We start from the raw sequence: 13,883 nt of genomic DNA, 5'->3' as shown, positions 1-13,883 counted from the left end.
TCCAAGGAGACAACATGTCATGACCCAATTCACGGATCATGATGGCACCTACACTATCCCCCGATAGGCGAACCATCCCAAACTATCAATCATTTGTAACAAAAGGAAGTGCGAAAATTAAGTGAATCAATGCTATTTAATAGTCTTGATAGTATAAATAAGTGTGGTGAAATAACTTAGTCTTTACAATCCCCAAAACCTGGTCTAACTCATACAAGAGCTTCTAAATACAGTACAAGTCTGAAATACAAGATAGAAAATTGTCTGAAAGTCTAAGTAGACGGAATCATAAGATAGGAGGAGATCTAGAGCTGCGGAAGTGTTTGATAGCTCACCCTGTAAACTTGAAATGGACCACCTCGGGATTAGTATCTGCACCCAAAGAAAGTGCAGCAAGTGTAGTATAAGTAAAACCACTAGTATTCGTAGGTATCATAGGTTGACAACCACTACAAACAAATGGGTAATTTGCGGAGGTTGAAAGAAAACCTCCGCGATTTACTAAAAGAGGCTAAAACCTCTGCGAATTACAACTTTCAACCTCCGCGAATTGCAACTTTCAACTTCCGCAAATTACCTTTTTTTTTTGTAGTGAACGAATGAATCATGAATACATAATATAAAGATTCAAGTCAAACACTCAATCAACTTAGCTTCACCACTTTGCCCAGTTGAATCACATACTATAGCAAAATAACCAAGCACATGTCATATTACTATATATAATAAGTGGCAATGTAATGAATTTTGTAGGCCTTAGTTAGTTCTCAACTTTCTTGTTGGAGAGTTTCCTAACCAAATGGTTTGCAATTTCAATTTTACCCTTGTATTTGATATTTATTGCATATATATTAAAGTATATTTTCAATAAATCTAGACACTTCCAAACTTATTTTGGTAATACATGATCCCTCAAATTAACTTTTTGTTACTATTATATATAAGAGCAAATGTGGGGATTTTTGTAGTCCTCACAATAATTTTTAAATTTTTTAAAAACTTTTTAATTAACTACTTTTAGGTCCTAATCTTATTTATTTAAGTCAATTTTTTTGCTTTTTATTTTTAAGGTCTACTTTTCAAAAGCTATCGAACCTGGAGACTTTTGTAGTCCTCACAATAATTTTCAAAATTTTTAAAACTTTTTAATTAATTACTTTTAGGTCCTAATCTTATTTATGTAAGTCAATTTTTTTGTTTTTTGTTTTTAAGGTCTACTTTTCAAAAGCTATCGAACCTCCTACCTCGTTTTTCATGTTCTTTGATTTTCTGGTTGGTGCTTGATATCCGCATTTGAGCCCAATTAATCCAAATAATTCGCACTGTATCGCACTTATTCGGGAGGAGCCTTCCTCCAAAGATTTTTTCCATATCCATGTTCGAACCCCTAATTCCTAATTAAGAGAGAAGCAGCTCCATCCGCTGCAAAAGTTAAAGTATGTATTTGTCTTCAAAGTTCATTAACTATGTATAGATTATTTATTTGGAACTAAATAACTTCAGAAAATTAGGATACATAAGTTATAAATGTCAAATTCTGGCTCCACATTTGATTTGAAGTAAATAATTTCATCAAAATGGAAGTTAAAGTATTAAAGGAGTGGAATGAAAATTTTGCTTTCATATAACTACCCACTTGCGGGACTACAATGGGTATATGGTGGTTGTTGTTGTTGTTGTTGTTGTACACTTGTATTAACACAAATTATATTTCTTTAGTTAAAATATCTACTTTTATATCCCGGGCCTCACATAACTAGTAAGGAAAATAAAAGACAAATGGATATATTAATACATGAATGCAATGCATTGGACAATGTCAAACCTGGTACACACACGGTTGTGGTCATTCCGTCTAGTCGTGACCCATGGGGGACTTGCGAGGTCCAGATACATGTCACTGTACCGCCTGAGGTCTTTTCCCTTTAGACTGTGACCACTCATTATACCATTCGACTTTATTGCCGAACTGTGAGACACTCATTGTACCGCTCGACTTTACCCCTGAACTATGAGATACTCACCGTACCACCCGAATTTACTGCCGGACTGTGAGAACAATAACCTTACCTCATTCCGATCCTTATACCATCTCGTATGATTCCCTTGCCATATTTCATCAAAATTTGTAGTAAATGGGAGACAAATGCAACAACATAATATCTTATGTTAACAACACTACGAATTTCAAGTATGAGTATGCTTTGTCAAACTAGGTACATATGCCAACCAATAAAACTCGGAATGGGTACCCTAAACTCACCCGGAACCCCCCGGACACAATCAAATGTGCATCTCAGTCATAAAACACGCTACGAACTCGCTCAAGTACTTGGATTTTCCAAAAGAGGTTGTCTTGACAGGTTTTGACCACGATCAACTCCTAAATGTCCAAAATCTATAATTTCATTCAATGATCCAAATCACACCTGAACTCCTCAGGACCCAAACCAAAAGCTCTACTAAGTCATAAATGACGTTCTATACCTAGTGGAATCGACAAAAATTTGAAAATAACAAAAATACCCCCGATGTTGACTTTGATCAATCTTTTTTCGTTCCTTTAACTTAGAATATCTAAAACCCACCAAAACAAATCCAAACTCACCCGATTACCTCGGGAACCGCGCCATCCATCCTTGTAAGTCCTAAACATCGAAATGAAACCACAGAAAGGGCAATTTTGGGGGAAAATTGAAAAAATCCTAAAACGACCAAACGGGTCGTTACACAATGCTAGAGCGACTTCTAACCATCAAATCCTCACCATGCAATTTAGGGGTGGGTACAATTTGGGCCAAACCAAAATCCGAACTTTTTAAATATTTGGTTTGTACATTTGGATTATGGATTGGACTTCGAATTTTATTTTTAAAATTTATGGATTTCGGATTGGATATGGATTAAGTACATATCCAAAAATCCGAAATTTTTATACCTTATATCTACCCCTACCTATATCATATGTGCCCAGTACTAATAAGTCTAGTTTCTAAAGGTTCAATAGATTAGTACCTAAGACCCTACCCATTAAAATATTAAGTTCCATATACAATTCTCTACTAAATCAAATATAATATAGGGTTTTCTTACTTCTCAAGTCTCACGTTAGTGTCACCCACGTCAGAGTTTTTTGTTATTTTTTCGATGACTACTTAGAATTTATTTTATTCATTTTCACTTTTCTAGAATGCTTTTATTTGGTATGGATTTACTATGTTGGACATGACTTGGATTTGTTAATCCTAATTTGAACTGGAAAACTTTTTTCACTGAGCAATTAAGATTTAGATTTACTATTGTGGAACTAACAAGTGAATTTCGTTCCTAATAAGTTTGCCTTAAGTCTCAAGAGTCAAATCCAAAAATCCGAAATATTCAAACCGAATAATTCAAAACCGAACTTAAATATCCAATCCAATCTGAACTTATTTGGATTGGATTTGGATTGTAATTTCTTCAATCCGAAAATCGAATATCCAAACCGAAAATTTCATATCCAATCCGATGGCCGGAATTCCCACGACCTTCTTTCTCACCGTTGTTGATATGATTTCTCATCTCATCATATTATACGAAAAGTGAGAAGCTCTTATCTTCAAAGTTAGATTACCATTTTGCCCCTACACTAAATTAACTAACTAAATAAAGTAATATCATTTTTCCCCTACACTAAATTAAAATCTAATTAATTAAATAGTAGTAATACTTTAATTACATAAAGGTGGAATTAGAAGTTGCACTTTAATTCTCCACACTTAACTCCCCTAAAACGTTATGCATTCATTACGTTCTGAGATTTTTCATTTATTCTTTGTTGTTTGCTTCATCTTCCATGTAACGTTTCACAGCCTTTTACACTATTTAATTATAGCAAATTAATTTCCTAGCTATTATTAGTATTAACTGTTTCTATCATTCATCTTCCCCATATTAACTTTTTCTCGATAACCTTAAGATAATTAAAAAAAAGGCTTTTCACAATAGTTAATGAAAGAAAATCAAAATCATTGAACCGGAGAATAGGTGAATAATAGTTCATCTGCCAGTAATTAATGTTTAGGATAATCCTATCCAATCAGATTCAAAATCAAAGGATGGTTTAACCTTATCACAACAACCTTGAGGATAACTCAATCTAATGTAGTCACTTATCTCTTGTAACATCCTTTATTTTGTACCTATAAATACATGTAAACTAAGTCATGTAAATACAAGTTAAGAATTATTCCTCTCTGAAACTCTTTATGGTATCAGGGTAGTGATCCAAATTGTTTCTGAATAATCCCTATTTTTTCTCTCTCTTTCTCATGACATCCTCTAGCACAAATAATCTTCCTCTAGCACAAAACGTTGATTTCCATCAATGGCTCTCAACTTCCTTTGAAGCTCAATGCTCAAAACTACCCCACCTAGAGAGCTCAAATTACTCCTTTACTTGGTGGTCACAATCTTATGGGCTATGTCATTGGTGCCAGCAAATCACCTTCGACCACCATTGAAAAAGATGGTAAACAAGTCTCTAATCCTGATTATGAATTTTGGGACTGTCAAGATCAGTTAATTTTGGCAGCCATTATTGCTTCTATATCCTTTTCAGTGATGACTATCATCGCTGATGCCAAAACCTCAGCGGAGGCATGGACCAAGTTGCAAATGGCGTTTGCAAACAAATCAGCTACGCGGATCTTATCCTTGGGTGACAAATTGTCTAGAGCAAAGAGAGATTCACGTCCAGTTGCTGAATATCTTCAATTTATCAAATCAATTGCCGATGAAATCTCTTTGTGTGGAAGTCCTGTTACTGATGTAGATCCTGTAGTTCACGTTTTTAGTGGTGTTGGCCCTGAATTTCGAGATATTGCTGCAGCTATTCATGCTAGAGATACAATCATATCATTCGATGAACTCCAAGACAAGTTGTTGGCTCATGAATTATATTTGAAACAAATAGATCCCACCTTTGACGTCACTCCAATCACAACAAATCATGTGCGCAAAGGTACAAATACTAGAACTCCCTATCAGCAAAAACAAAGTAATTCAGTGAAAACAAATCAATACGAAAATGCCAATGTTGGTTTTCCAACGCACTCCTCATCATATAAGTCTCAGAATTCTGCACCAAGACAACATTCTTGAGGCACGGGATCTCAAGCCAAAGTTCAATGTCAATTTTGTGACAAAATGGGGCATCATGTCAAACAGTGTTTTCGAGCACGTGACTATTTCAGGAACTTGTTTTCACATAATCCTCAAGCACACTACTCTAATGCTAATTCAGGATCCGATCAACAATGGTTGCTAGACACTGGTGCATCTTATCACATCACTAATGACCTGAACAACCTTTCTCTTCATTCACCATATGACGGTAGTGACGAATTGCACCAAACTAATGGCTCAGGTTTGTCTGTATCACATGTTGGTTCTGGTACTATCTCTCTCACTACCAAAAAGTTCCATCTTTCTAATGTTTTGTGTGTCCCCTCTGCTAAAGCCAATCTCATATCTGTATCTCAGTTTTGTAAATCTAACCACGTGTCAATTGAATTCTTCTTTAACTATTTTCTTCTGAAGGATCAGTTCACGGGGGAGATTTAGTTCAAAGGCCTACTTGATCAATCCTTGTACAAGTTTATATCATCTGTAGTTCCGAATAAGCCTGTCTGCTTCAACATTCGACTTTCATCAGAGTCCTGACATCAACGCCTTGGCCATCTTCATTCTAGGATCTTTAATTTTATTTTGTCCAAGTTTAAATTACCAGCATCTTCTGTTAAAGCATCCCTTTGTAATCCCTGCCAATGCAATAAAAGTCATCGTCAGTCCTTTGGTGTTTGTTCTCTAACAAGCAGTAGACCTCTTGAGTTATTATATTCTGATTTATGGGGTCCTGCCCCTGTGCAATCAATTGATGTATTTTGTTATTATATCATATTTGTAGACCATTACATAAAATATATCTGGTTCTTTCCTTTAAAAGCAAAATCAGATGTGTATACTATTTTTCCACCATTTCAAAAACTTGTCAAAAATACTTTTGATGTCAGGATAAAATCAATTTACACCGACGGGGGTAGAGAATATGTTGCACTCAAAAAGTATTTTCAATCTTGTGGAATAAATCATCTGCAAACACCGCCTCACACTCCATAACACAATGGGGCTGCGGAACATCGCCATCGTTACTTAGTTGAAACTGGCCTTACGTAATTGCAAACAGCGTCCCTGCCTTCTTCCTTTTGGTCCTTTGCCTTCAAAACAACCACATGCCTTGTTAATCGTCTCCCCACACCGCTTCTCCTTATCAAAAACTTTTTAACTGTTCGCCCAATTATCAATCCTTGCGCGTCTTTGGTTGCCTTTGTTATCCTTGCCTGCGTCCTTACACTAAGTCCAAATTTGATCTCAAGTCTGTCCCCTGCACCTTTCTTGGTTACTCTTTGCATCAGAGTGCATATGTTTGTTATGATTTTAAGTCTAAGAGGTACATTACTTCCCGCCATGTTGTCTTCCTTGAAAATATTTTTCCATATCAAATCCATCCTTTAGATTCCCTGTCTAATTCTAATTGGTATGATATCTCTTCTACCGAATCTTCTCACACTATAATTCCTTTCCAGTCTACTTCTTTTCCTACTAGATCTTCGTCTTCTAGTCATTCCGTTGAAAAATTGTCGTTACCTTGTAATACTTCTCCTTCAACAGAGAACACTGATCCTTCTCCTCCAACAGACAATGCTGATTCTTCTCCTTCAACACAAAATAATATTCTTTCATCTTCACATCAAAACTCTCACCCCATGGTCACTCGTTCTAAAAATAACATTTACAAACCTAAATCTGTCAACCATGTCACTAAACATCCTCTACCTGACGTACCGGAACCAACGACAGTTGCACAAGCTTTGTCCCATCCTGACTGGCGCTCTGCAATGTCTGATGAATTCATTGCACTAATAAAAAATGGTACTTGGATTCTTGTCCCTCCTAATTCCAATCAGAATTTAGTTGGTTGTAAGTGGATTTTCAGGGTCAAAAGAAATGCAGATGGTTCACTTCTAAAATACAAGGCTAGGTTAGTTGCGAAAGGATACAACTAGCGACCTGGAATTGATTTTGGTGAGACATTCAGCCCAGTTGTCAAGCCGGTGACAATTCGTGTAGTTCTTACTTTAGTTGTTACACATCCCTGGCCTCTCATTCAATTGGATGTGAACAACGCCTTCTTACACAGTCCGTTAGAAGAAGATGTGTTTATGAAACAAACCACCAGGATTCACTGATCCAGCCAAACACGCCATGTCTGTAAATTGGTCAAGGCTCTTCACGGACTCAAGCAAGCCCCGAGGGCTTGGTACCAAGCACTACGCTCATTTACCTTGAAGTTTGGCTTTCGGCAGTCACAAAGTGATCACACTCTTTTCATATATTTTCAAGGTACCACTTGTTGCTATTTCTTGGTCTATGTGGATGATCTCATTGTTATAAGTAGCAACTCATCCTTCATCAAGTGTTTCATTGAAGCCCTTGGAGCGCAATTCTCATTAAAGGATCCCCATGAGTTGTCTCTCTTTCTTGGTGTTGATGTTCATAAAACTTCAAAAGGAATTTTCATTTCTCAGCATCATTATGTTAGAAAGATTCTTCAGCATGCAAACATGGAGGGTGCTAAAGAGGTGTCTACTCCGACTGCTACAACATATTCTTTACTTAAGTCACGTTGCATCAAAGAGGCTCTTGAACCCACTCGTTATCGGCAACTGGTTGGAAGTTGCAATATTTAAATCTTACGAGGACTGCTGTAGCCTTTACTGTTAACAAACTCTCCCAATTCATGCATTGTCCTAATCATCATCATTGGTTGGCTCTCAAGTGTTTGCTATGATATCTGAAGTCTACTATTGCCTTTGGTCTCCATATTACTACACAATCTCCTTTGAAGTTTCATGCTTTCTCTGATGCCGATTGGGCCGGTCATCCGTCGGATAGAACATCAGCTTCTGGGTTCTTCTTATATTTTGGCCATGTTCCAATCAGTTGGAGTTCCAAGAAGCAAAAAACAGTTGCTAGATCATCCACTGAAGCTGAATATAGGGCCGTTGCTGGAACAGCTGCCGAGATTCAATGGGTTAAATCTCTTTTTCAGGCACTTGGTTACTCGGTTCCACCTCCCACAATATACTGCGACAATATCTCTACCATATATAAATGTCAAAATCCAGTTCTTCATTCGAAAATGAAGCATCTAGAAATTGACATCCATTTTGTCAGAGATTTGGTTCAAAAAGATGCTCTTCGAATATCTCACATCTCCTCCAAGGATCAGATTGCTGACCTTCTTACAAAGTCCTTGACCAAGAATCAGTTTCAGCTCAACAGATCCAAGATTGGTCTCCTGGATGGATCCTCAATCTTGCGGGGGAGTGTTAAGGATAATCCTATTCAATCAGATTCAAAATCAAAGGATGGTTTAGCCTTATCACAACAACCTTGAGGATAACTCAATCTAATGCAGTCACTTATCTCTTATAACATCCTTTATTCTGTACCTATAAATACATGTAAACTAAGTCATGTAAATACAAGTAAAGAATTATTCCTCTTTGAAACTCTTTAATTAATGTAGGCTGTATCTATGCATATTTTCCTTAGCATGCACATCCTAGCTTTTGTTGGTTAAGTCCTCTATGTTTTTACGGTTATTCCTACTCTATAAAAGTTGACATCAAAGTGTCAAATCACTTTTGCCCATTTTTCCTTTCTTTTGTCAGAAACAATATTTGTTGTGCATGTTTCCTTTTCTTTTATATTTAATTCTTTATTGAAATAGAGTTCATAATTTTCTGTAAGTTCATTTTGGAATCTGATAAATAATATTATTTTTTTTGTTCTTCTGCTCTAATGTTTAATAACTGAGCGAATATATCCTTTAATAATATATTAAGTTTTGATAAAGTTTTTGTACCTTTGCAGTTGGAATAATCCTTTGCAGATTAATTGTGTTGAGATTTTTGGCCTATCAAAGATGCTTCAGCTATAGTTTTGTCTTGACCCAATTATATCTGCTTAAGCATAACCAAAATAGTAGCATAAAGCAATTCACAATAAATTTATCATCTTTTAAGATCAACAACAGGAAAAAAAATTTAAAAGCACTGATAATTAAATAAATAAAAAATCACTGTCAGTTCAACGTTTGCTCAGCCTTTCAAATGAATTTTTAATGGTACATAATATAATCTCACACAGAAAAATGGATGAAGGCGGAATAGTAGGTATACAATTACCTCTAACACACATAATTGATTTAGGTATATTTGAATTGTATGTTTCCTATTTTTGCTATCACAAATAGCAAAAGAATGATTTATGATTTTGTAGGAAAATACAGATCTAGGTAAGGATGTTTCTATCTGTATGTCTCTTACTTTCGTGATTTTAAATATTATAGATTACTCTCTTCTTTTTTAATTTAATAACATATAACTTTTGTTTTTTTAGTGGTCATAGAAAGGATTATTCAAGAAAAACTAAAGTTTTTAAGAAAACATCAAACTAAAGAAAGAACTCAACATGTGCTTTGGGTTGAGAATGATTGTAAGAAATTGTTTTTGACAGAACACGCCATGCTCCTCACTCACCCTATCCTAAGTCTGTTTTTTATTGATAATTTTTATTATATTGATCATTTAAACATAAATTGCTTCAGCTTGTCCTTTCTCTTTTCAAATTTTCAATTACTCATTACACGCATGTTATAATATTATATATACCATTCTAAAAAATCTATACCGATTGATTTGGGAGACACGTGCAATGCATGTGTCTAGGAACTAGTTTGAATTTAACACATGTCTTACCATCTGTAACATGACAACTTTGTATACGGTAAAAATCGGATAGACTTGTATCCGAGGGAAACCGGAGCAAAGGATAGAACCAAGGGGTCTCGAACATAATCAACTCTGCTTCAACACCGAGGGTATTTCACCGGACACGGTGAATCCGAGCCTAAATAACACGCTCTACATGGGTCCGGAAAATCTGTTATGGAGCAGGCCACGCGTCACCCAACCGTGCTGCCACTTGCACTGACAATAGTACGGGTGTCAGACCGTACGGGCCAGCCTTATCCATTTTAGGGTTTTACTAGAAAGGCTTTTTAGCATTGTACTAAGGCCCATTGATTGTGGCCTATAAATAGAGGGCTATCCTTTCCTTTTTTAGGTTAGTTTTTATTATTCAAAAAATTGTAATCAAGCAGAAGATCATATTTATTTCTTCAAGTATTTTGGACCGGAGATAGGAAGTATTTCCAAGCCGGACCAATCCACTTCGTCGGCTAACTCTTCCTTTTCCGGTTTTGATCGTTACTGTTCAATAATATTTGCTATTACTCACTAGTGTACATTATATATATATATATATATATATATATATATATATATATATATATATTCTATAGGATCTCATATTATTAAAGCTTAGGCTCATCCACATATTCTATTCACCACTTACAAATTTAATCGTCACCCACAAACCAGGGTAAACAGTTTGGCGCCCACCGTGGGGCATAGGATAATAGTGGTGGTTTAATCTTTGCTACTTATTTTTTTCACTTGCTGTTTGAAGAATTTGCAGATTTGCATAGAAAACATATGAAATGGCCAGCAGTGGTCACTCCGGTCATGTGAACAACAATGAGATAGTTGCTAAAAATGAGAACAACAACGGGTTACGAAACCCACCTGCGGATCCAGCCGACCCAAATGCTGTCAACTCGAGAGAAGGCCTCAACTGGCAGCATACCGTCAATTAGGAGAATGCCTCCCTTCCGTCCACGAATCCTTTGAATACTCATAACTCAATTACTTTGTCTCGGGCTCAAGGCCGAAAAACACTGGATATGCCAGATGAGATTAACTTACGTTTAATATTTGAAATGTTGCAGGAACAAGGGACCGCCATAGTCGAAAAAGGGATTGCCATAGCTCAGCTTCAGAGCAAAGACGACAAAGTAGCTTCGGCAAAGCCAAAAGGGGTTACCGAACCAAGGCAGGACGAAGCACGGATAGTCGAGAGCAACGAATTCGGAGTCGGTTCATCTATCGAAGTTTTGAAGATGCTCGAGACTTTGGCAAAACGGGTTGATTCAATGGAGAAAAGAGTGGAAACATATAACTCTTATGTGGATCAAATCCTGGGAGCACCCCCATCTTGAAGGGACCGAATTCAAAGAGATACATTCAAAGGTATTTTCCTCCGAGTGCAGCCCCAAAGTTGATCCTGTAGAGGTGTCAAGATGCCGGATATTCCAAAGTATGATGGGACCATGGACCCGTAGGAGCACGTGACCTAGTACACTTGTGCCATAAAAGGCAACGACGTCGAGGAAGATGAAATAGAGTCGGTATTACTAAAAAAGTTTGGTGAAACATTGTCCGAAAGGGCATTAAATTGGTACGACCATCTGCCCGAGCACTCCATCACTTTCTTCGAAATGCTCACAGATGCGTTTATCAAGGCCCATGTCGGGGCCGCCCATACTGGGGCCAAGAAGGTACAGGCCAAAAAGGCGAATATTTTTAGGATCGCCCAAAGAGATAATGAGCTGCTACATGAATTCGTGAATCGGCTCCAAAGGGAACAGATGGAACTCCCCCGGTCCCGGAAGAATAGGCAGCATAAGCTTTCACTAAGGGGCTCAATCCCTGAAGCTCAACTGCCTCATTCAAATTAAAGAAAAATTGTTGGAATATGAGGCAGTAACTTGGGCAGATGCCCATAGCAGGTACGAGTCTAAGATTGGGGTAGAGGATGATCAACTTGAACTCCCCCCGGGTCCAGTGAATGGAAGCAGGAACTCGGAAAGGTCGAGGAGAAATTATGAACCGGAGACACGACCATAGAGAGAAAGATATCGACCATATTCTCAATCGAAGAAATCCAATTTTAGATCGGATAAAACAAGAAGCGGCCCTAGCCATCTCTCGAGTAAAGGCGATAAACGAGCCGATCGTGGGTCAAACAGTCAAGGGTTGTTATTTAGAAGTGATGCTGGTAGTTCGGTCAACAATGGAGATATACCAAGGTTATCAGACTACAACTTAAACATCAACACATCGGACCTTGTCTCGGCTATCGGTCGTATCACAGAAGCCATGTGGCCAAGACCGTTGAGATCCAATCCAGGTCAAAGGGATCCAAACGTGATGTGTGAATATCATGAGACTCATGGTCATAGGACCAAGGATTGTCGCCAACTAAGGGAAGAGGTGGCTCGGTTGCTGAAAAATGGCCATCTTCGAGAATTTCTGAGTGAACGAGCCAAAAACCACTATAAAGAAAGGGAAAATCACAAAAGGGCCGAGCCCGTGGAACCACAACATGTGATCAATATGATAATCGGAGGAACGAATGCACAACGAGGACCTGTGATGAAAAGAACAAAGGTCTCGATTGTACGAGAAAAACGGACCCGGGATTACACGCCTGAGGGTTCCATCTCCTTTAATAACGAGGATGCAGAAGGCATCATTCAGTCGCAAAATGATGCATTGGTAATTTCTATTCTTGTTTTTAAATCTCAGGTTAAACGTATTTTGATTGAACCAGGTAGTTCCGCCAACATTATCCGATGGAGAGTGGTAGAGCAACTGAAATTATTGGACCAGATCGTTCCGGTAGCTCGGGTGCTTAGTGGATTCAATATGGCGAGCGAAACTACGAAGGGAGAAATCTCTTTGCCGGTCAACATTGACGGGACTATACAGCAGACAGTATTCTACGTCATCGAGGGGGATATGAAATACAATGCTCTACTTAGTAGACCGTGGATTCATAGCATGAGGGCAGTACCATCGACATTACACCAGTTGTTGAAGTTTCCCACCCCGAAAGGGATAAAACTGTTCGTTGCGAGCAACCCGCAGCAAGGGAAATATTCGCGGTTGAAGAAGCTCATTTCGTTGCAAAGAAGCCGGTTCAAAGGGATAGCGAGCCAGTCAAAGATAAGAACGCCAAATAGCAATTGAAGCATGCGGGCTCGAATGAGGAGCAGAAGGAAACAGACCTGGGTAGTGAAAAGGATGATTTTGGTGTGCCGAGGTCGTTCGTATTACCGAATGACTCAGATACAACCAAATCTACAATGGAAGAGTTGGAGCAGATCATCTTGTTTGTGCATTTGCCACATAAAAAGGTATACCTTGGCATGGGGTTAACCTCGGAGCTCAGGAACAAGTTAATTAAATTTCTTCAAGCTAATGCCGATTGTTTTGCATGGTCCCATATAGACATGATAAGTGTACCACCAGAAGTAACAATACATAAGCTCAGCCTCGATAAACAATTTGTTCCGGTAAAATAGAAAAGAAGACCGATGGCCAAGGCCAAACATGCCTTCGTCAAAGATGAGGTAACGAAGCTTTTGAAAATTAGTTCCATCTGAGAGGTAAAATATCTGGACTGGCCAACTAATGTCGTTATGGTGCCGAAGAAAGGTAAAAAATTTAGAATGTGCGTTGATTATAAAGATCTAAACAAAGCATGCCTGAAGGATTCGTTCCCTATGCCTCACATCGATCGAATTATTGATGCGACTGCCGGGCATGAGATGTTATGTTTCCTCGATGCTTACTCCGGGTACAACCAGATCTGGATGAACCCGGAGGATCAAGAGAAAACTTCTTTTATTACTTGATATGGGACTTATTGTTACAATGTCATGCCATTCGGGTTAAAAAATGCCAGAGTAACTTACCAACGCTTAGTTAACCGAATGTTCGAAGAACAAATAGGTAAAACAACTGAGATTTACATTGATGATATGTTAGTCAAGTCCCTGGAAAAGAGGACTATTTAAAACATTTGCACGA

The 13,883-nt window shown here is 37.8% G+C and overlaps 1 protein-coding gene across 1 annotated transcript; it reads left to right on the top strand.

The window, feature by feature from the left end:
• Nucleotides 1-12,167: 12,167 nt before the first annotated feature.
• LOC132620043 (uncharacterized) lies at nucleotides 12,168-13,040 on the top strand. Its single transcript, XM_060334769.1, has one exon. The coding sequence runs from the start codon at nucleotides 12,168-12,170 to the stop codon at nucleotides 13,038-13,040; it is 873 nt and encodes a 290-aa protein (XP_060190752.1).
• The last annotated feature ends 843 nt before the right edge of the window (nucleotides 13,041-13,883 follow it).

This window comes from Lycium barbarum, chromosome 11, assembly GCF_019175385.1.
Source record: "Lycium barbarum isolate Lr01 chromosome 11, ASM1917538v2, whole genome shotgun sequence".
Classification (NCBI taxonomy): domain Eukaryota; kingdom Viridiplantae; phylum Streptophyta; class Magnoliopsida; order Solanales; family Solanaceae; genus Lycium; species Lycium barbarum.
The sequence above is the reverse complement of the archived record's forward strand: the minus strand, read 5'-3'. Positions and strand labels throughout refer to the sequence as shown.

Excerpts from the sequence above, each read along its gene's own strand:
- LOC132620043 (XM_060334769.1), top strand. The coding sequence starts at position 12,168 with ATGTGGCCAAGACCGTTGAGATCCAATCCAGGTCAAAGGGATCCAAAC.